The following is a 22,028-nucleotide window of genomic DNA, read 5'->3' as shown; positions in this document are numbered from 1 at the left end:
TGCTGTCATTGGCTGATGGAGTGGGGCGGTGAGAAGAATGCGGGCGAGGGCGAGCACCACCGCCACTAACACTCGCCGCCACCGGCTGCTTTACAGCAAAATCCAAACACATGAACGTCAAGCTCGTTGTATAAATGAAGTGCCCATTAATATTTAAGATGACGGATATATTGGTATACAGCTACAACTCGTACGACTAACTTGAGTTAGGCGTACAAAAATAAATTTAACAAGATTATACCATGCTTCAAGTCTGCCACAAATGTTCACTCAGGCCAAGTAAACAGTCATTCAGCTTCCTCTTTGCCTGCATGCTTGCCTCTCTGCGCTCAGATGTGAGACCTTCAGAGTAGCAAAGTTCCACCAAGGCTTTGAGTTCATCATACGTGAACTCGAGGCCTGGATTCTGCTCTTGATTTTGGTCTTTATTTGGACCCTTAGAGCTAGCAGATGCAGATGCCTTCCTCGCGCGCTCGACGATTGCGTCGGGACCATCGACAAAGAGGTCGAAAAAGCGCGAGCTACGTGCCAGACTAACATCGTCTTCGGTTTCAATGTTTTTGAGATTCTGCTGCAGGACGAGAATGTTGAGCTGCATCCGCTCACAGCCATGCATGTTCATCACGGGAATGCGAGTAGGGCTGTGGATGAGTAGGGTATCGAGCAGTCGACCGAGAGAATTGGTTATGAATCTGTAAAGAATATCGATTAATCGAGAGGGTTCGACGCACGAAAAGGACATAGGGGAAAGATAGCATGTAAATATGTATCGCAAAAGCAGAAAAGGGTCTATAAGATTTGGAAGCTTACTGATGTTCTCGTTTCCCGACGTAGGTTGAAATTGTCTCATCAAATGTAACCAGGTTTGAGTTGAGGGCTATTATCGTCGGGTCTGCCTCGTTGACCGCTTGTTCGAGCTTATGCGTATTTTGGAACACTTGTGAGAGTTTCTGTATCGCTTGGCATCGGATTTCAAGATGGAGTGTGAATAGCGCCGTAGTGGCTAATTCTCTGTAGGAGTTGACCACGCCGTCGAATGTTCTGAACTATTATAAGCATGTTTTCATATATCAACAGATAAGGGCACAATTGACATACACAGCGCTCTCTTGAGTCATTGGGAGGTAAGTCTTCGTTTCATCGCCCTGTGGCCGTGGCGAATTAAGTAGAGTCCAGCGCCGTGGACGGCCCGGCTTTCCGGGCTCTCTGCGTGTTGAATCGTTGGAGCGGTCACTGATATGCCGGAGGCGACCAACTCTGGCTGCGAGCCACTCCTATTTCTCTGTCAGTACTGCTCTCTCTCATCACGTATTGATCACTCATGGCGACTGACCATGCTAGTATACAGCATGCAGAGATATCCAATAGTCTTGTTATCTCCTATAATATCTACTGCATCCAAAGGCGCATCCTTGTTTCGTCTGAGCAGATCCTCGATTTCCTAAATCTGTCAGCATGATGATAAATCTTACGCTTAAGGATTCAAGCAGACCTTTTGTATAAGCTCCTCCTTCCTACTCTCATCACCGTCAACAGTATCCCACAACCTTGTGAGTATGTCCCTGAGTTCTCCGGGTTCCGTAATCGCCGCGGCGGCGCGTAATCGCGAGCTGCCTTCCTGTAATTGGGAAGGGGACTTTGTAACCAACGCTACCAACGTCAACCACAGTACCATGTATATTACAAAACGCAGTCACTCACCTTTGTACCAGCCGCAGCACTTGTCGTAATAAGTCACCATCTGGGTAATGATGAGTTGAGTAAAGGCCTGATCGTGGGGTATATTATCCAGCATCTTGCAGAATGCACTGATGAGATTGAAGAATGCCGTTGTTCCCTAACAGAGATCAGCAATAGATCGAATTACCCATGAGAAAAAAGCTTACCTTGAGAATGGGAGATTTGGCATGGTTTGCCCATCCGGGATCTTGTTGGAAAGCATCAAGCTCGATAAAAGTGCGAGTGCACAGATCCATCAAGCTTTCGTCGAGCTGAGGATGGAATACATTTACGAGGAAATCGTCAAGGAAAGAAGTCAGAGTACTCAGGACAATGTCAGAGTCAGGAGGAACAACGTCCTTGAGCCGCTGGAGAAATGCAAGAGACGGAGGAAGAAGGATTCCCATATTGAAGACACTGGGTTCAATTAGAAGTTTGTGCCCGGTAGCTCCTCCTTCGTGTTGTCCATTCGCCTCGTTACTACTTGCGCCAGCTGGTCGTCGGGAATCTGACACAAGTCCAGGCACAGAGGATTTCAGAATCTGCTCTAGATCCTCTTGCTCTGTTGTCAGTTGCGTGGACTGGTTGTCCATATCAGAGAGCTTAAACATCCGCTATAGTCCACTGTTAGCAAATAATTCCCCATAATAACGCCTTAATACCTACCTTTGATCGGTCACGCTGAATTCTATGCGGATATCTTATGCCACCAAGAGGTGCTGCACCAGCAGAGTAAGACACATCACTGTCTGTGGCAAGGTAATCATGGAGGATTGAACGCATCTATAAACATCAGCTTCCGGCCGGCATAAGTTATCAGGATATAACACACCTCGCTTTGATACAGTTTCCACAATTCCTTGAAACTACTCATCAGATGGTCCGGCTTGGCGATCCCTTCACGCGAAACAATACCACTGACAACATGGTGGACAGCACGATGACCCTCGGCAATGGCCTCAAACTTGGCGTAAAGAGTTGACAGGAAATCATTCATGATTGTAGCCCTTACGTCGTTCTTGCTGGTTACAACCTCGAGCCTGGCCTGGTCATTTTCTGCATGCCCACGAAGTGTGCTTGGATGTCTCTGATCAACTTCCTTGTTTGTTTTGTCAACAACCTTGAATAACTCAACTGGAAGTCTCTGACTGATGCGGTCTATGGCAACATCCAGGCGACCCATTCGGTTCAGAGAATCGACGATCATGTGAATATAATAGAACGTGTCAGCCTCGGGGTTACGGGATGCATCCTCAGTCATCTGTTTGTAGTCAGAATCAAAGCCATTTTAAGCCCAAGCAGCGATCCCTCTTACAGGCTTCAGAATATCTGCCGCATCGAGGAAAACATAGACTGGCCTCGTATTTCTTGGGTCTGGATATCGTTAGCGCTTTCTCAAGCAGTATCCCAGGAGGTCGCCTATCCCTGACGACATACCATCTCCTGTAGTCTTTCCCTGGTGTTCTGCATAAATTCTCCACCGGTCTTGACAATAAGGTGATTTAAGATATAGATGGTTATGTAGCTCTTCAACTAATATATCGGTGAGAGACTAAAAATATTAGCGTTCTTCGCACAAAGCGGGCTCGACACAACCCATACTGTATGTTGATTATTTAGATAGACCTTCAAATCTGATAATGCCCTGATATTCTCCATCTCCGTACGGCGGATCAAACGGAGGCCATCTTGAAGAACGTCCACTGCAGCAAGAAAGCGCTTCTCCGAGATGCGAGCTTCCAGTTTCTCTGGGACCAGCTGTAACTGCTCTCTGTTAAGAATTAGCATCCTCCATAGTTCTTAATGTCTTCCGACTTACATCCGCCCTAACACTTGCAGCATTTCCTCATATTTCTGAGACGAAGTTGCCAGATCCTTGAGCTCCGGCTTGCTTGAGGAGAGATTTGTCTTTGCTTGTACCAATGAATCTCTCAACGTTCGTATCCGTCCCTGTGACGCCTGTATACTAGATTGGATCTTATGAAAGGTTCCTATAGAACTATTGAATCCCTGGTGATGGTCTAGACCTCGTCAGCCAATACCCTGTCTTGCTGATCATCCCACCTACCATTGACAATTGCCTTTAGCGCACTCTGTAGTTGTTGATGTGTGAGCTGAAAATTGTCATATTGATGCGCACGCCCTAAGGAGCTCGTGTCAAGCAGCTGAAGCGCCACCTGCACCGGCAAGCAATCATCTTTTGTCATGAAGTTCCAGTCGCGCTGAATTTGTTGTAGTACATCTGGGCCCTACGTCAGCCTATTCTGCTTGATATTCATTTCCGCTCCAAGGCTCTCCAGAAAGCAATTTGAGTCTATGCGCCCAGCGAACATTGTCTGAACACTCGCTGACAACTCAATTCCAGCATTTCCTTCTTATAAAGACTTGAAAGTCACGATGTATGCTAACCTTCAATCTGCCTACTCCCAGGCCCGTCACCATATGCACCTGTCCCATTTACTCCGTTTGTCTGGCCATTATTCCGATACTCGTTCCAGCCACCACGGCTACTCCCCGGCCGATCCATAGGCGAAAGTGCTGCCGTGGGTTCCAAATGCGGCGAGCGCGCTCCTGACAGAGGCAGCAGTTCAGCAGCGCTTTCGTCGCCCAAGCCACCGTAGCCTCCCGGCCTGCGTTCACGGCTGCGCGAGCGATTTGGGTCCCGTGACGCTGGCTTTAGTGGTTCTCCATACGGTGAACGAGACCGTTGATCAAGGCCGGGCTCTCCGTACGGGGACCGGGGTCTCTGAGCGTGAGTTGGTTCTCTATATGGAGATCGGGGCCGTTGGTCGTAAGTGGGCTGTCGGTAGGGTGATTTCGGCCGTTGAATTTGGGTTGGTTCTCCAAATGGTGATCTTGGGCGCGGACTCTGCAGTGGTCCTCCTTGGTAAGGAGATCTCGGTCTTCGTTGGTCGTATGGTCCGTTTGGGGATCTGCTGCGTGCTCTTGTCGCATTAATGCCGCCTTCGACACGCAGGGATTCCGGCCCAGGGGACATAGACATGGTAGCTCCAAGTATGTACAGTGCAATTTACCACAACGCAACGCTTTTGCATTCAGTTTACGGCTTTTTAGGCGCCAGATTTACAACAAAAGACCTCAGATGAAGTCGCAAGCATGTCTAAAACCTTGTCATGGCCACGGAAAAGTCGATAAAGAACTATCAACGGATATTTACGCAATTGTCTGAGATTCAAATGGTCAAAGGAGCTCTGGGAAGCTGGCCCGAGCTGCACGGCGATCCCCGTGTCCGTGCATACGGACGAGCGAGACGAGGGCCAAGGAGCATACGTCAGAATACAGGGGGTAAGATACAGTCTTTACGAGTGCCCAAGCTATTGATACTCCGTCTGAACTAATTCGATCCTGTGATGGGCTTGCTATTCATCTAAGACTGAAATTGAGGGTCTCAGCTTGGGTACGGTGGTGGAACAAAGCTGGACTTTTGTACTCTGTAAGCTGACACTATTAAAAGATGCAACTGATTGGCACATTACTTGTACTTCAATAGCGTTGCGATGAATAAGCAAAGTCGTCTTAGCTCAATTGGGAGAGCGCCAGACTGAAGTCAACTTCAGCCGCCTAGCATACAAGCTAATCTGGAGGTACTGTGTTCGATCCACAGAGACGACATGTTATCTTTTTTGTCATTTTTATCCTTCGATTTATTTTTATTCTCAAGCTTGTCTGCATGACTAACAAGATGTTAAATATCTTTCGCTGTGTCCATCCTTTTGAATTTTGATTGGTAAAGATATAATTTTTGTTGTGAGCAAGATGCATCTAGATTGAATTCTACTTGGAATCACATTAAATTGGAAAATTTCGTTGAATTTCGTTAGGTATAAAATAAATAAAAGCAAGCCGAAGAAAACAAGAATAAAAAAAAACCAAACATCCAAACGAAAAAAATCCCGCAATCCGTGCCATTCCGTGCCCAAAATAACCAAGTCCCATGCTATGCTAAACATGCAATGCCAACAAAACGCAACACAAGACAACATAACGGTTGGAACCAAGGAATCGGGTATATCGGGACGGAGACGGATCCGAGCTACCTGTCCTGTTGAACGAATTTGCAGGTGCGTCCGGGTTCTCTATCATTGATCCAAGCGCTTTGCAAACTAATGCATCTGTTCTCCTAAATCTTCACCCTTACCATTAATGTGCCTCCTTGCCAACATCCACCCAGCTAGCATCGCTTGTGGCAGTCGCAGTCTCAAACGGCTGGGTCTCGCGCTCGAGCCAGGCCAAGGTCCGCTCGTCTCCCTCAAAAAATCCCTTGGTCTTTTCATACACCGCAGCATGATAAAAGTTCAGCCAGCTTTTCTCCACATCCGTGAGGAGGCTAACATCAATTAGCTTTCGGCACATGGGAACCATTGTCATAGTCTCAAAGCAAAGGTAAGGCTTGTCTCCGAATTGGTGCTCGGTAGAGGCTTCACGGACGGCAACGACGTTCTCAATGCGAACGCCAAACTTGCCATCCTCATAGTAACCGGGCTCGTCAGAGATGACGTTGCCAGCAGAGATTGAGACTTCCGAGTACTGCACACGAGTGCCAATGCCAATGGGGCCCTCGTGAACGTTCAGGTAGGAACCAACGCCGTGGCCAGTGCCATGACGGTAGTCCAAACCCTCTTCCCAAAGGAACTGGCGGGCAAGGGTGTCTAGGGCAAAGCCCGTAGTACCCTTAGGGAAAACAGCTCGGTCAAGAGCAATATTACCCTTCAAGACAAGCGTGTAGGCCTTTCGCTCCATCTCGGTAGGCTCGCCAAAGTGCAGGGTTCGAGTGGTGTCGGTAGTGCCGTCGAGATACTGGGCGCCCGAGTCGCAGAGGTAAATAGCCTTAGGATCTATGATGTCGCAATTGCCTCGCTCGGGAGAGTAGTGGATGACTGCGGCATTAGGACCGGTAGAGGAAATAGTGTCGAAAGAGAGGCCGACAAAGTTGTGGTGTTTTCTGTAAGCAAAATCGTTAGATCAAGAGCTTCTTTGCACGATAAGAGATACTGGGGCAATGTACGATCGAATTGCTTCGAGCTTGTCAGCAGCTTGAACTTCGTCAAGCTTTGCGCCCTTGACCACAAGTTGCTCTTCAAGCCATGCGAAATATTCAGTAAGAGCGGCACCATCTCGAATGTGACATGCTCTCATGCCGTTCAGCTCCGTCTCGTTCTTGATAGCTTTGGCATCAGTGATCGGACTTCGGACCTCCTGCACTTTATCCGCGCCACCCAGCGCCTCAATTAATGCCCATGACGTTCTAGACGCGACCATAAATTTACGTTCAGAAACGGATTCATCAGAGGACTTGGGGTCGATCGTTTGACCCAAGGCTTCAGCATCCTTGAAGATGTCTTCATATGGCCGGATCTCGACCTGATCGCCAAGTGTTGACCTGACTGTGTCGTCGATCTTGCTGGAATCGATGTAAAGAGTTGCGCTTGTGGGAGTCACGAGAGCGTAGGAGAAGAAGACGGGATTATAAGGGATACTGCTACTTTTTAGCCCACGAACGTTCTCGTGCAATTAGGAACAACCTACTCGCTGCCACGCAAGTTGTAGAACCACGCAATCTCATCCAACATTGCTTCAATCGTACGAATGTCAGCCATGGACCGTGTCTGGTGAGATCGCTGTCAATGTCGAGACTTACAGACTATGAAGCCAGCACTCTTCTTCTTGTCCAGTTCCTTCCTAAGCTCCCCCAGTTTCTCTTGGAATGGCTTGCCAGCAAATTCTAGACCAAGGACACGGACAGGCTCATTCGGCCGCGCTGGACGATCCTCTCCCCAGACCTGGTCGACCAGGTTATGTTTGATCCCAACCAAATCTTTTCCGCCCTTCTTCTTGATCTTCTCAGAGAGTTTCCTTGCGTCGGCTATATTGCGTCAGCGTACCTTTTCATTTCGAGAGCCAGATATAGGACTAACGCGCAGTGATGACGGTCGGATCCACGCCCACAGTCTTTCCACCGGCAGATTGATCGGCCGTCCTATTAGTTTCAGCCAGATTGACTTGAGATTTACATTATTATGCATACCATTCCTGCCAAGTGGGAACATCTGTCAACCCTTGTTTCAGCAACTCCCAGTTATCGTCCAGTTGCTTCTCCGCCTGATTGAAGTATCGACCGTCCGTAGCTAGCGAGGCACGTTCAAGGGTGACGACGGCACATCCTGCCGAACCAGTGAAGCCGGATATGAACTCTGCAGGTTGTGAAAAATCAGAATAATGATAGTGAAATGGAAGATCAAGGTACCCACCTCTTCGGGCATCGCAGGGAGCTATGTATTCGGACTGATGACTGTCCTCTGAGGGAACGACTAGCAGCAAAGTTAGAGTTGCGCAACGAGTGATAGTCAAGCTTTCTTCGTACTGTAGATATCAACATCATTCTTCTTCATCAGCTCTCGCAAATGTGCGAGGCGTTGGCTGGTGTTGACCTGCTCCATGTCTACAGTCACGCGAGCGGGCACACTGGCGGAGAATGTTCTGGCCAAGGACTGTTTCGCTGGAGTACTCGTCCAGCGCAATAGATTGAGAGATTGAAATTGACTCCGGCAAAGCGATCGAAAGGCTTGCATCTACAAGTCAACGAAGCCGCTGCTCATAGCAATGCGACAATGAAGGGGGAAATGGAAGTGGTGGTGATGACAGCAGGCCGATCCTACATAGACGAGGTGGGCGATTTCCGATGACTTTATTTCCCCCGGGCACTTTTCTCATGTAACTACACACAAGTACTGTAATTGAGCTCTATTGAGCGGGCTGTCATCATCATAATAATTTTCTTCTTCTTCTTTATCATAATTATTTACTGTGGACCTTTTCATCTAGCTACTCACCCTGACTCTAGCTGCGCGGGGTGTGAAAGCGGCATTCGGCAGGCATTTTGCACACGAGCACCCCGCCAAACCTGCGTGCACAATTTCTAATAATTTTATTCAAGAGTGCCTTCTCCAATAAAAAGTCCGTTGAAATGGCGACGGATGAATTTTCACAAGAAATGGTGCAGACGCCGACTTCAATGCTAGAGGTTGAAGAGGTAAGCTGCATCTAAAATTACACGTTCCCTCACTTAAAGGTGAAAAGGTTGCTGAGTGTTCGTGTATCATATAGCTGGTGAAAAGGCTCTATCTGCCAGGGAGTCCCGCCTTGATTGTGCAGATCCAAGAGACCCTGCAAAAACTGCAACGCTCACCCGAGGGTTGGATACTTGCCGACAAGCTACTCGAGAGTAATGATGAAAAAGTCAGATTTTTTGGCGCTCTGACGTTTACGGTCAAATTGAATGCAGATTGGTACGTTGTTTGATGAATTATCCCCGATCAGCCAATTCTGACGATTTGTTGCTTCAAGGGACTCTCTGAGCGAGCATGATGTGCAGCCATTGCTCGCTAGACTGATCTCATGGCTTGTACGCTTGGTCTCACGGAACGAGAGTGCTTTGGTGGTGCGAAAGCTGTGTTCGACACTGGTAGCTTTCTTTTTGAGGCCCAGCGTCTCATGGACACGATGCCTGCGGCACCTTGTCTGCTCCATTAGCGCTGGAGATGCTATTTTAGAGGACGCTCTGGATCAATACCCACCGACGCCCGAGCTGCTGCAACGACTAAGCCTGCAGCAAATTGTTGCAATTCTTTGGTTCAGCTCTACTTTGGCCGAAGAGGCTGGAAAAGTCAATATTGGAGGGCAACAACAGTGAGTATATATCCGCAGAGATCCGCAATTCTGAGTGTTAACGCATCCTTTTCAGACATTCCTTGCATCAAAATTTGACTCCCTCTATCGAAGATGTCGTTGTATTGCTGGGATACGCAATTGCTCCAACTGCTGATATTACCCTTAAACAAGAGGGCGTCAAGTGTCTTCAGGTAAATAATAGCTCATTTATATCATCCCTAGTCTTCCTTCTCTAATTAAAACCTTTGATAGTCGTGGTTGTATTTTGCTCACCGTGCCTGGGTTGACCAAGACAACTCTGCACCGCTACATACCATAAGAACACTGGTCGAACCCGCAATGCATTGCTTGCTAAACGAAGATCTCTTCGACATTACCATCGAGGTGTTCATTGACACTCTGTCAAACTTTTCCATCTTCTTTCGGCCGGAAGATATGGACGCCTTATCATCTCTCCTTGGTACCGAATGGGCAGGGAACAGGTTCCAGAGACTTCGAGAAAGCGACTTTGAATTTGAATCGTTGCAATTTGGCAGATTCTTGTTAGCTTTCGGAGATGCAACAGTGGATGATCTGGTCAAGAAATCCGAAGAGCAGAGCACACGGCATATTCTGGGCATGCTGCACGGGCTTCTACAGTGCGAAGGCTATCCCATTGTCGAGGACGAGATTTGCGAGGATGCATTAGAGTTCTGGAATAATTTTGTTGATTCTATGAGCGCTGCACTTTTTGCCGAGGAAGAAAAGAGCAGACCTTGGATGGGTGCAGCTAGACAAAATGTCATTCAAGCTATCGAGGAGTGCTGGGGCAAAGTCCGCTTCCCGCCCTCTGAAGTCCTGATAACGTGGGATTCGGACTCCAGAAAGAAGTTCCAGGATTTCCGCAGAGATGTAAACGATCTGCTTCAATCAGCATATACATTTCTAGGTGCAGAAGTATTTGAGCGCTTGGTTCATTTGGCTCGTCATTCTCTTGAGGAAGGCGCCTGGGAGAATCTCGAGGCAACCTTGTTCTGCTTGAATGCCCTCGCAGAGTGTATCTCTGATGATGGAGGGCCAGAGGATGACGTTCTGGTGCAGCTTCTGGGCTCGTCCATGTTCTCTCAATTATCGAATCCCGATATTCCAGTCCCCCCAAAAGCACGACAAACCGCCGTTAATATGCTCGGGCATTACTCTTCCTTGTGTAAACGCCATACAGAGCTACTTCCTTCAGCTCTAAACTTTCTTTTCACCACGCTTTCCTCGCCAGCATTGTCGACTCCAGCATCCAAATCGATATCTCTTCTCTGTTCATCATGTCGAAAGTCTCTTACGTCTGAGCTTGAGACCTTCTTAGAGCAATACGGCCGGTTTCTGGCTTGGCCGAGTGCAGACATCTCCACCAAAGAGAAGGTCATCGGAGCCATTGCTGCCATCATCCAAGCTCTCCCGTCCGAAGAAGCAAAAGCTGCCCCTACCTCCCGGCTTCTCCAGTTTGTGGAGGCGGACGTCCAAAGTTGCCTGAACTCTCTGGCAAACGGGCAGACCGAAGAGGCTCAAGGTTCTGGTGTCGCAGCTCTCCGATGCCTCTCAAGCATGGGAAAGCTCTTCCAAGCACCGGACGATCTACCATTAGATCTGGACTCCGAGACGCCTCAATCGACCTTTTGGGATGCTGGTGCCGGCAAGGAAATCCAAAATCATATCGTCAAGCTCGTCGATATCATTACTGGGGCGTTATCTCAAGACGGGGAAATTATAGAAGAAGCATGCAATGTCTATAGAAGTGGACTCAAAGAAACAACACCTGGTCCTTTCGTTTTCCCACCAAGCGTTACCGTCGAATTTATCCTGAAGAGCAACCACCTCACTCCACGAGTGGAAAATGTCCTGACCACTGCCTGTGTCCTTCTCACTACACACTTATCCGACCAATCCATAAGGATTGACAATGAAGCAAGACTTATATTACTTTACGTTCTCCGGATCGTGCAATCCATTGGAGGTATAGGCTTCTCTTTCTTTTTCTCTTCTATCCCCATTAATGTCGAGAGACAAATCACTCATCTTTTATATTTCAGGCCCATCCAATGAACCCGAGATTGCTCAAAGCTGCGTCGATGTCATTATGCGGTTCATACCACGCTATATCAATGTTCTCCTCAATCTTGAGGTCCAAGACGGCCTTGAGAGACTTTTTGCTTTCATACTAGATTGCCTGCGCGGGGATGATATTCTACCCAAGCGCTCTGCCGCTAGCTTCTGGGTAAGTCAGCTTTCCGTCATTGAGCTTTCTTTTACCCTTCCTGATCCAACTCAATGGCGCTAACGCTGAGCCCAATCGGAAATGTAGGCCGCCTTTGTCTCCCAAACGGACCAACCAGAGCCACTCCAGTCGTCCATCAACAATATCATGGCGCACATGGGTCCGCTCCTTGCAGTTACACTCGTACGGAGCATCGCCGGTGGTGCTCCGCGCAGTGATCTCGATGCCCTTGCTGAACCCTTAAAGAAACTTGTCTTCAAGCAGCCACGAGCAAAAACATGGTTGGAAGGCGCCTTGTACGGCGACGCCTTTCCCAGCGACAAGGTAGACCAGAAGGAGCGCCGGATATGGCTGCAAAAAGTCATGAGGTGAGTTTATATCTTCTCTCTTCTTGGGAGATTCCTCTCAGAAGAATACTCATTCCAGAGCATTTCACTAATTGGCATAAACACAAAAGCCTCCGCGGCAGCAGAAACACCAATCAACTCGTCAGAGAGCTCTGGATTGCGAGTCGCGGGACCAATTTTGCATATGCTTCATGAGCTTAGCATTCCCTCGCATCATCAATTATCTGGACTCACATGCTCTTCTCACTTTTCCGTACTCGGTCGCATCGTAAAAGTCATTTTCAAGACCAACATGCATGCTATCATTGCAATACCCATTTATTTATATGTCCCATTAGAAATTCCATAGCATTAGCTCCAATACATTCTCTGTATCGAATGCACTACTTATAAAATAGAGCGACCAGACGTTTGATGTCTTGTATTTTACTATTTACTGTTCAGAGGCAGGATTCATATCGTGAATTTGTAAGTGGGTGCCCCGCGTTGCCTTCGAGTTCGTGTTGTTGTGCATCGGTCGGATTTAGTGTGTCGCAGTAAGCGGACCCTTGCAGTGTGCTACATAAGCCAATTTACGAAAGGAGTATAGCATGTTAAGTCGCGATGCCAGAGTGGTTAATGGGTCAGACTTGAATGCCGTATTTGAGCGTTTGGATATCTGATGGCTTCGGCCTCGCAAGTTCGAATCTTGTTCGCGACGTCCTTTTTTTTCCTTGTCCCATTTTGTCCTCTGTTTCTTTTGTTGTCTTTATTTTTTTTTCCTTGGCTACCTATTACGGGAAAAATTATTTCAATTCTTCAATTTGTTTTAAAAGCGTTCTTCTAGCATCTTTCTTAGAAGGTTATTTGGATGTTTTAAAAGAGGAAGGGGAAAAGGATCGTTGACAACAAGATTTTTAGATAGTGAACATCATCATTAATATGAAAAGAGCGAATGAGAGGAAGACTGCGGCCCTGTGGGACACGAAATAAAAAGAAAGCCCTACGCGGAACTAGTTGTCGTTCATATCGGATTTTCAAGGAAATGATAGTAATGAAAGCGATAAAGTCCCAAGATTCCAAATTAATGGGCAAAGATACAACACGAAGTCAGGAAAGAATATAATCCAATTGATCCTCAAAATATAAGGCATACAAAAGGTAGTGAATCATGACGGGTTCGAAAACCCCTCCGAGATATTTCAGATACGGGATAACCAATATATAATTCCAATCAATCCAGCTTTTAAGGTTTTTATTATGGACTATAGTAATTATACAACTTCCTTAGCAACAGGGCAATACGTTGTCATGATAGGAAAATTAAACTTATACAACTTAGAAACTCTTTCTCCCCGAAGGACCGGAGGCTGATAAGGCATAATACGGGAGAAAGTGACAACGATTTCAGTGGACAAATACGAAACTAAATTCTTTTGAGATAGAAAGCCTGACCCTGGGAATAAAACCGTATTTGGGACCCGAAAATGTCGTAGCCATAAGAGAAATAGGGATAACAAAAGAATTAGCTGAAATCAGCAAACGCAGCCAAGGCAAATGTCGTGCCAAAAGACAATTTAAAAATGATATTGTCGTAGAGCACCGAGCGAATATCGACGCGCTGGACGTAGCGTTGCAAGCGCCGGTAGGGAATGAGATGGACGCCTCCAGATGCGGCGGCCTAAGGAAGCATATGAGTTAGATATTCATGGGAGAGGAAAAAATGAATGATAATATAATGAAAGGAATGATTGAGATATATAAATGAATAGCCATACCTGAACAATGACTACGGCTAGGCCGAATACCAATGCGAGAGTCTTGGAGAAAACGCTGACTGCCACGCCGCAGAGGAGACCTATTCATCAATTATTCTCCTGTTAGCATTGAAGACATATCAAAATTAAAAAGAAAACAGGAATAAAGAGCATCAAGAGGAATAAATAGAACAATAAGAACAAGAAAGCAAGAATGTCACTCACCCAAAACACTCCCAGCACTCAACTGTCTGATCAACACCCCTTTATTGGTTTCGCTCCCCACCACCGGCGCTTTCGCATCCTTCTCATACGTATACTTTTCTCGTCCGCTTTCAATTTCCCTATCCAGCTCTTTTGTCGTTTTCAACCCGACCTTTGTCTCGAATGCTTCAAATCCATTGTCGCAGTACATTATTTGCGGTCGGAGCGACTGGATAACCGGTGATCCGGCGCCCAGACCGAGTGTTGCGCCAACACATAATCCGAGGCCAGCGCGGCGGATGGTGCGACTGTTGCGGGGCGTGAGTCGTGCGGTGGAAAAGGAGGACAATGAAGGTTTGGAGAACGAGGCGCGTGATATACTGGCGCGAGATGCGATCCTGGCGGGTGTAGAGATGATAGAGGAAGTGGAGGACGTCGAGAATGAGCAAAGTTTGGACGCAGTCGATGACATGGTGGCTGGAGAGGGCGGGAAGTGAAACGCCTTGGATAGTAGAAGAGGCGCGCGGGACGTCATGTTGATTGATTCAGCGCAAGACTTGGTAAGAAATGTGACAGTCACAATGGAAAAACTGATTTGCGATGCTGAGGTTTGGAAGTGTAGAGCGATTGAGAGTTGCTTGGGTGTGTTTGGCGGGGTTGGATTGGTTGGAGTGCGGAGGAGGAGGCGGAGGAGGCGGCGGCAATTGTAGTGGAGCACTTGAACAGGTCGTTTCGGAGTCGATTAGACTTCTGTAAGATTCCCCAGAGAAGAAAATTGATGTTTATAGAAGGAATTGAGTTCTTTAACAGCGCAGTGTCTGCAATCGTAGGAATTGGACTCCAGTGGATAATTGCTGTTCAAGCAAGGAGCTAAGCTGCTAACTTATCGTTATGTTGTGGTGACATCATAGCCGAAGCACACGTCGGAGCACAATGGACCCAGTATCTCTTCGGTATTTGTGGTCTAAGCAACACATGTGATCTCAATGAAGAATGGTTTTTACTCATAGAGATCTGATGGTAAATACGCATTAATGTTGCTCGGATTTATTTACGATTTTGAAGAACCATTATTTCCTGGTAATTCTTGAGCGTCATAACGTATCCAAGCAGCAGTAGATCTGAGACGGAAAAGCAATATGAGATTTCTCTTTTCCTAAGAAGACAACAGTCCTTATCCTTCTTATTAGTGCCTAAAATATTTAGCCACTGGCAGAGTCTGCAGTTTTATTTGCAGCCGTGAATTGGGAGTGACTAAGGCATTCCTTCCATTTCTCCAACTCCTTTAGGCAAACCCCAGCCACGACCCATCCATAGCTACGGGTGCGGCGCTGCGCACCATTCTCAACCTCAAGAAACAAGCAGGCGATTGATTTTGCCAATGCAGTCTCTTGTCCAGGTGCAGGTGGCCCATGATCGTTGTTCAACTCTTCCATCATTGGAGCTGTCTCTTGTTTAGCTGGTTCTTCGTCGTTGCTCACAATATGGTCAACGATAAATGATATATCGCGCTCGACTTTTGCTCTCAATCCTACAGATTTCTCGCGCTGATGCTTAGACTGAGCACCATATTTGCCGAGGATGCTGCCAAGAAAAGCTTCGAGCTCGTCGAGCGGGTGTGCGGGATGCATGGCGTAGCGGTGCATGCTTTCGATGAGGTTGTCTTCATACCTACTTTTTGATTAGTCGATCGAACAGTTTATGCCTCATTTTGGTATTGAAGTCAATCCATATATACTTGGGGTGCGAAAGGGGGGATGGTAGTGGAAGAGGATGCAGCAGATGCAGGAATGAGGTATCAAAAGTTGCGTACAGCTCTCGAATACCCCTAGCCCAGTCGATATACTGCCTCCACTTCACCTGCTGCGTCTCCCTGTTGATGTGCTCCCACACGTTTCCCAGCAAGCTATGACGGGAAAGGGTTCGAGGGTGCAATTTGAGCAGTCGGGCTTGGCGTTGTAATCCGGAGAAGAATCGTTGTTCATCGATTGCTCGATAAAGTTGTCCGAGAACCTTATCGCTTTCGTAGTATCTGTACGGCTCGAAGTCTTTATCGGGACCAAACGAGGGCTCTGTGTCTTCTTCAAGGTCTTCTAATCTTAATCCCTTCTGGATAGTTGCACGTGGGCCATTGGCCATGAAATCTGGACGAAAATGACCAAAGTCACGGGGGAGATCCCGCAAATCAGCCTAAAAATATGAGCTCGCTATCAATTCACTGCAATGAGGGATTAATTACATACCGGAATTCCAGTCTTGGAGAAGTCCACGGCTGTCGAATGTAATTTGGCCAGGCGTAGGCAGTCGTAATCGAGTATTCCGAGAGGACGTTTATCCGCCAATACTTGATGTAATGTGGCTATCCTTCCTAGTTTATCCATTTCCATGAACTGCAGAAAGAAATCTGCCATGTCACTGCTTTCCACCGGCCGGCCTATATCCTGAGGTTCGACGCGTGGATATTGAGCAGGAAAGTACACCTCTTTCGGAAACAGACTCTCGTCAAAAATAATATTATAAAGATCTCCGTCAAGGTCTCCTCCACTGAGTTGACTGGGGAGGTCCCTGCTGCCTTTTTGGCTGAAAACAACACAATTATGTAGGGCTCGTAAGGGCGAATCTTCGGGAACATCGATGGCTTGTACCATCTGAATATCTCCCGGGTGAAGAGCTGGAGAGCGAGTGATCGCAACACGTTGGGTCAGAACAACACGCCCCTTTTGTTCCGTGTCTGTAGTGCAGTAGACTTCGTGCTGGCCTAAATAGCCAGTCTCATCCATTACTCCAAAGAGAGTAAATCCTTGTGCGACCGGAATGCGAGACCGATGTTTTAATTCTCGAAGAGCAATGAGAACAGTAATTTCGACAAGGTCGCATAGAAATCCATCCGATTGAAAGGATAAGTTCAGAGAATCCAAAGTCCGCAAGAGCCATGGTATCTGAGCGGTGGTGCCCAGACAACTAAGCTCCAGATAGCTGGCTGCGTTTTGAGCTGACAAAGTGATTTTCCTCAAGTCTTCAACTGCTGCCTGCTGCAGTTCTAAAAAGGCTGAAGGCGGAACTCCAAGATCTTCCAAAAGTTTGATTAGCTGCCGATTCAGAAACATCGGGAATGGTTTGTCTCCAGCGGCGCATATTTCAAGAAATTTTGAGTTCCTGCCTTGGAACTTAATCATTGACGGCCGGAGGCATAGCTGTTCGCCCATAAGTCCGGGATCATAGGATATCATGCCTTTTGCGCCTTGTAATTGAGCATTTTGTTAGCCCGCACGTCTCAACATGTATGCTTCTGAAAGGAAAGCCAGTCCTACCGGCGTATCTGATCTGATAAACCGTAGGTTTAGTTTTCGTCTTGATCTGACTCTTTTCCCAGATCTTTTCCAGAACTTCCCTCGAAACCGTGCCAACCCCATCGCTGAATAGACGACCTTCATCCCCTTTAACATCATCAATTACTTTAACGGCTCCCTCTTTCAACGGTATTGCTAATGGAGTCTCCGAGAAAGCTTGACCAATACGAGCGGCGCACTTAGCGGGGCATCTAATCAAGGAAAAGTCTCCTAGTCGAGCAATGACAGATTCTGCGCAGAGTAACTCTCCGTTTTGGACGAATGGTGCCATGAACCAGCACGTCTGCTGACGCAAAGAGGAGTTGGAGAAGCCAAGAAATTTGTATACGCGGCCAGCGACCTTTATCCCAGAGTCATTCAGGATAGAACTGAAACGCGAATAGAGGATCGAGTGATTTGTTTGGTCAAATCTGAGTGGTCGTCCATCTTCTTCCACAAATGAAACCCGAAGAAAGTGTGATGTGAACTCCGGGTAGCATCGTAGTACCCTATTTTTCCCTTCGAATTGCGGGCCATGCAAATAAATACCAGCTGGCGTGACAGTGGCTTGGTACACGCGAGTAATGTGGTCATATTTAATTTCAGGTTCATCTGCATGTTGAACAAAGTAATTTATAACCTTCTCATTTTCAATGAGTCGTTTGAGCAACTCGGAATTGCAAAGTTCTCTGGCTTCGGTCGCCGGTCCTGCAAAGGGAATTTGTCGAGATAGCAGTTTTACAGCTGCTGCGGCCGTATCGTCTCCTGACCGCTTCGCAATTTCCAAGATTACAGGTAACAATTCCAACACTGACCAAGGAGAGATATGGTTGTTTAACGTCAATTTCTGGAGCTGAAACTTTAGCTCAAAATGGCAATCAGAAATCTGTGTTTGAGTTGCTTTCTCTAGGTCTAGAAAGCCTTGAGCTAGAGCGGCGCATGGTTGGATTATCCGTGTTGTCCAAGCCAGTATGGTGGGCATATACTGTCGGTTCTTAAGCTCCATGATAAGTTCTAAATCAGCGAGAAGAAGGAATCGGTAGACAAGGCAGTTGCCAGTTATTTCTAAATGTGCGTCATTGATGCCAGAGACTCTGTCAAATTTGACGCTAGATGAAGGCAAAGAGCTCGATTTCGCATCAGCCAATGTCTTTGTATACATCCGAGGACATCTGTCTAAGGAGAAGGTGACGGACGGTACGGCCCCACCACCGGGAGTGATGCACTGTATAGAATCGTAAGGCATCTCAATGAAATGACTCCCTTCCAAACCATTCATCTGCAAAATCACGGTCGCCTTTCGCTGGCCGAATCGGAGCGTTCCTGCTTTTAGAGACTTGAGATGAGAGACGAAGACCAATTCATCTCTATCATAATCCCATAGCCCGCAATGCACCCCAAAGATGGGAAACACGTCCTTTGCCTCGGATGGCTGGTTACACTCTGGTTCTTCTTGGTAGTATTCATCATCGTAGATTGTCGCATTCATCCGCATCTGACGGCGCTGTTTGTCCCGTTTCTCCTTTTGCAACACCTTGACGAGAAAGTCATTCAGCGGTCTTCGACTAGATTCGCACCAGATCCTCCTTCCCATAAATTTTAACGGGCGAGACTGCGCTACTGGGAGGTTGAGTCCGATAAGAAATGCCTTTGCGCATTCCACCTCCAGCACAGTAATGACTGCAAAGCCCCGTCCCCTGAATCTGTGGCAGGCGAAATTCTCTATCCCAAATTGTCCGAGAATTGGTCTGAAAAACGTCTGCAAGCTCTTCTCGGTAGCTTGGACAGGAATATTCCGGACGAAGATATCCATCGTGATCACTGTACCGTGAGTCGGTTTAAAATTGAGATAATAGGAAGTTAATGAGATGTGTGAGTTGACAAGAGTCAATTCGTGAAACAAACACGAGCTCAAGTGAAGCCTTGGAAGATGTAGATGAAACAAGTTCGAGTGGGTGCGCGAAAATTTATAGAGAGAAGGTCAGAATGAGAATGAAAAATGAACGGAAAAGATTCGGGTAAAGACAAATAGAGGAAGGAGTATATGACGCGAAAGAATTGATTGAAATGCAATCGAATTCGATGGATGCGAGATGAGGACCATGGGGAGCAACTAGAATCGGAAGTAGAAGTGAACCAGAGAAAGGGTCCAACTGAAGATAATTTGAAAAAAGCGGAAAGCTGAAGTAAAAGAGATATTCGACTATAAATATCGATGAAGAGCCAAGTATGTGAGATAATGACACGGCCAAATGTTCCATTCAATCAGCGAGAAAACCTAGGTCAGCAAATGAGGTTGAAGTGCATGGTGAAAAGGCTCTCGGGCTCAGCCCATCCAACATTAGATGAGCTGTAAAAAGTGAACCAACGTCCAAAATATGATGGATCTAGTACATCACATAGAATCACCCCTCCAAATGAAGGAACGCTCTACGGCGCGAGCCTCTTGTAAGAGCCATCTGTGTGAATGAGAGGGCTGAATCGCGCCACTGCTGGCCTCCCGTATCAGAGATGGAAGCTATATATCTTCAGCTTCGTACCAGATCAAGGTGCTCTTTAGAGGAAGGCATCCGAGCTGAAGAAACTCATAGAGTCAAATATCACTGATGAGGAATGAGAGGAGCAGAATCGGTGCAGCAGTAAAAGAACGGTTGAGAAAAGCAGATTTCGTATCAAACTGACATGATACGAGCAAAACCAGAGCAACCAAGTCACGGGGATGAGAACATAACAGAAGGCGATCTGGTAATGATTTGGCAGAAAGAGTCAATACAGATCATATCAGAAATAGAAGCAAAAACATTTGAGTAGGTCAAAAAGAGAAAATAGGTTCATATCAACATTTTGACATACAATCCAGGAACTAGGGGACAAGCCCTACTGGGACATGGTGGGTTGATCAACATCTTGTATCGCATAGATAAAGTCATTAGATCAGCCGTATAGTTACAGTATCATGTGAGATATGGGGTATCTTCGTTATTGAGATAGCAGAATCAGCACCAAACAGATTCAATCATCACACGATAGCATCATGGATGTTGCTGTTCTATGGAAGGGCGTGAGCGGACAATGAGTCAGCAATTACATAATCTCCATTCTCTCTGATTGGGAAGTTTTCCGCGGGAAATAGGAGGTTTGCGCTAGACGAGACTCAGGTACTCCTATAGCTGGCGGAAGATAATGCCTCCGGTCCGAAATCGGTGGCCGGACCGGACAGAGATCTGGGGGCAACCGAGGGAGGCTTGACTATGATAGGCGGCCAAAGCGCCTTTTGCCGATGGAACCCGAAGAAAAAGTGTGCGAGTAAAGTCAATCTGACCCAGATTTTGGCCACCAAGATTCCTCTGCAAACTCGTAGCGTCTCCTTAGTCTTGCCGCGCCGTTAGATTTATCGCTCTGGAGAGAAATTTCCTTGACTCACACCCAACGACCCTGACCGGCCAAAACCCGCGCTACTTGTCAATTCCTTGTCCTGAACGCCCGTTAAATACTGTACTGTATTCTCCGTGCCCCGCCACAGCCCCACCATCTCAGACCATCAATCATCACACGGTTCTTGCCCCTCGTTTCCGCATTATTATTTCTTACTCTTTCGTGAGAATCTGCAAGAGCAATCTGAATCACAATCGCAATGGCAGCTGAACTTCCCGTCATCAACGGCCACGGTGCCCAGGCCAACGGCAATGGCGAGTCCGCCACCAGCTTCACCGTCAAGGCTGGTCTTGCCCGCATGTTGCAGGGTGGAGTCATCATGGACGTTGTCAATGCCGAGCAGGTGAGTCAATTACCTCTCTCGCTTTTAAGCCAAATTCATTGCCATGAGATCTTAGAGTTTCTGACTTGCGTATTTGCTTTGTAGGCTCGCATCGCCGAGGAGGCCGGTGCTGCCGCCGTCATGGCTCTCGAGCGTGTCCCTGCCGACATTCGCGCTCAGGGCGGTGTTGCTCGCATGTCCGACCCCCGGATGATTCAAGAGATTATGGAGGCCGTGACCATCCCCGTCATGGCCAAGGCACGGATTGGTCACTTCGTTGAGTGCCAGGTGAGTTGATATCGAAGCATTTAGTGAATGATGAAGCTTGCAAGGAGAATTGAACTGACGGCCATCAATTATTAGATCCTTGAGGCCGTTGGCGTCGACTACATTGACGAGTCCGAGGTCCTCACCCCCGCCGACGACGTCCACCACGTTGAGAAGCACCCCTACAAGGTCCCCTTTGTCTGTGGCTGCCGGAACCTCGGTGAGGCTCTCCGCCGTATCAGCGAGGGTGCTGCCATGATCCGTACCAAGGGTGAGGCCGGTACCGGTGACGTTGTTGAAGCTGTCAAGCACATGCGCACCGTCACCGCCGAGATTCTCAAGGCCTCCACCCTGAGTGAACCCGAGCTCCGCGTCATGGCCAAGGAGATTGGTGCTCCCTACGACCTCCTCAAGGAGGCCGCAACGCTCAAGAGACTCCCCGTGGTCAACTTCGCCGCCGGTGGTGTTGCTACCCCGGCTGATGCTGCCCTGATGATGCAGCTCGGCTGCGACGGTGTCTTCGTTGGTAGCGGTATCTTCAAGAGCGGCAACGCTGCCAAGCGTGCTCGCGCCATCGTCCAGGCCGTCACACACTTCAAGGACCCCAAGGTGCTCGCCGAGGTCAGCAAGGATCTCGGTGAGGCCATGGTTGGCCTGAACGTGGCGAAGATGGATGAGGGCGAGAAGCTGGCCAAGCGCGGCTGGTAAACAACTGATCAAAATCCCCTGATC

General features: G+C 47.6%; 5 protein-coding genes and 2 non-coding genes across 7 annotated transcripts; 4 read left to right on the top strand and 3 right to left on the bottom strand.

Moving 5' to 3' along the window:
- Nucleotides 1-247: 247 nt before the first annotated feature.
- L228DRAFT_254478 (hypothetical protein) lies at nt 248-8,177 on the bottom strand (the record flags this gene model as incomplete). Its single annotated transcript, XM_018333833.1, has 23 exons — nt 248-692; nt 811-1,041; nt 1,099-1,274; nt 1,334-1,441; nt 1,493-1,650; nt 1,702-1,837; nt 1,887-2,333; nt 2,386-2,502; nt 2,552-2,980; nt 3,035-3,093; nt 3,157-3,271; nt 3,322-3,490; nt 3,539-3,740; nt 3,788-3,961; nt 4,129-4,361; nt 5,945-6,682; nt 6,746-7,216; nt 7,267-7,312; nt 7,379-7,603; nt 7,656-7,717; nt 7,766-7,931; nt 7,989-8,048; nt 8,102-8,177. 23 exons carry the CDS (start codon nt 8,175-8,177, stop codon nt 248-250), a joined length of 5,043 nt encoding a protein of 1,680 aa, XP_018184747.1.
- On the top strand, nt 5,251-5,352 carry L228DRAFT_t139. Its single transcript has one exon. It is a non-coding gene; the product is annotated as a tRNA-Phe (tRNA).
- Nucleotides 8,178-8,609: 432 nt separating the features above from the next.
- Nucleotides 8,610-12,353, top strand: L228DRAFT_286050 (ARM repeat-containing protein). The gene is made up of 8 exons (XM_018336409.1): nt 8,610-8,770; nt 8,845-9,026; nt 9,085-9,426; nt 9,482-9,599; nt 9,661-11,395; nt 11,472-11,656; nt 11,744-12,024; nt 12,114-12,353. Exons 1-8 carry the CDS (start codon nt 8,705-8,707, stop codon nt 12,196-12,198), a joined length of 2,994 nt encoding a protein of 997 aa, XP_018184746.1. The 5' UTR covers nt 8,610-8,704; the 3' UTR covers nt 12,199-12,353.
- A 247-nt stretch (nt 12,354-12,600) lies between these two features.
- Nucleotides 12,601-12,703, top strand: L228DRAFT_t140. Its single transcript has one exon. It is a non-coding gene; the product is annotated as a tRNA-Ser (tRNA).
- Nucleotides 12,704-13,507: 804 nt separating this feature from the next.
- L228DRAFT_271443 (hypothetical protein) lies at nt 13,508-14,415 on the bottom strand (the record flags this gene model as incomplete). Its single annotated transcript, XM_018335535.1, has 3 exons — nt 13,508-13,663; nt 13,761-13,840; nt 13,965-14,415. 3 exons carry the CDS (start codon nt 14,413-14,415, stop codon nt 13,508-13,510), a joined length of 687 nt encoding a protein of 228 aa, XP_018184745.1.
- A 730-nt stretch (nt 14,416-15,145) lies between these two features.
- L228DRAFT_271442 (RdRP-domain-containing protein) lies at nt 15,146-19,085 on the bottom strand (the record flags this gene model as incomplete). The annotated part of the gene is made up of 4 exons (XM_018335534.1): nt 15,146-15,614; nt 15,757-16,133; nt 16,187-17,184; nt 17,255-19,085. The coding sequence occupies 4 exons, from the start codon at nt 19,083-19,085 to the stop codon at nt 15,146-15,148; spliced, it is 3,675 nt and encodes a 1,224-aa protein (XP_018184744.1).
- A 1,821-nt stretch (nt 19,086-20,906) lies between these two features.
- On the top strand, nt 20,907-22,004 carry L228DRAFT_215330 (putative pyridoxine biosynthesis protein pyroA; the record flags this gene model as incomplete). The annotated part of the gene is made up of 3 exons (XM_018330075.1): nt 20,907-21,050; nt 21,135-21,317; nt 21,393-22,004. The coding sequence occupies 3 exons, from the start codon at nt 20,907-20,909 to the stop codon at nt 22,002-22,004; spliced, it is 939 nt and encodes a 312-aa protein (XP_018184743.1).
- Between the last annotated feature and the right edge of the window lie 24 nt (nt 22,005-22,028).

This window comes from Xylona heveae, assembly GCF_001619985.1.
Source record: "Xylona heveae TC161 unplaced genomic scaffold L228scaffold_14, whole genome shotgun sequence".
In the NCBI taxonomy this organism is placed as follows: domain Eukaryota; kingdom Fungi; phylum Ascomycota; class Xylonomycetes; order Xylonales; family Xylonaceae; genus Xylona; species Xylona heveae.
Note: the sequence above shows the minus strand (reverse complement) of the source record. Positions and strands in the feature narration are given on the sequence as shown.

Excerpts from the sequence above, each read along its gene's own strand:
- L228DRAFT_286050 (XM_018336409.1), top strand. The coding sequence starts at position 8,705 with ATGGCGACGGATGAATTTTCACAAGAAATGGTGCAGACGCCGACTTCA. Across the intron at positions 8,771-8,844 it reads CAATGCTAGAGGTTGAAGAG|CTGGTGAAAAGGCTCTATCT; the intron begins GTAAGCTGCATC and ends TGTATCATATAG. Across the intron at positions 11,396-11,471 it reads GATCGTGCAATCCATTGGAG|GCCCATCCAATGAACCCGAG; the intron begins GTATAGGCTTCT and ends TTTATATTTCAG.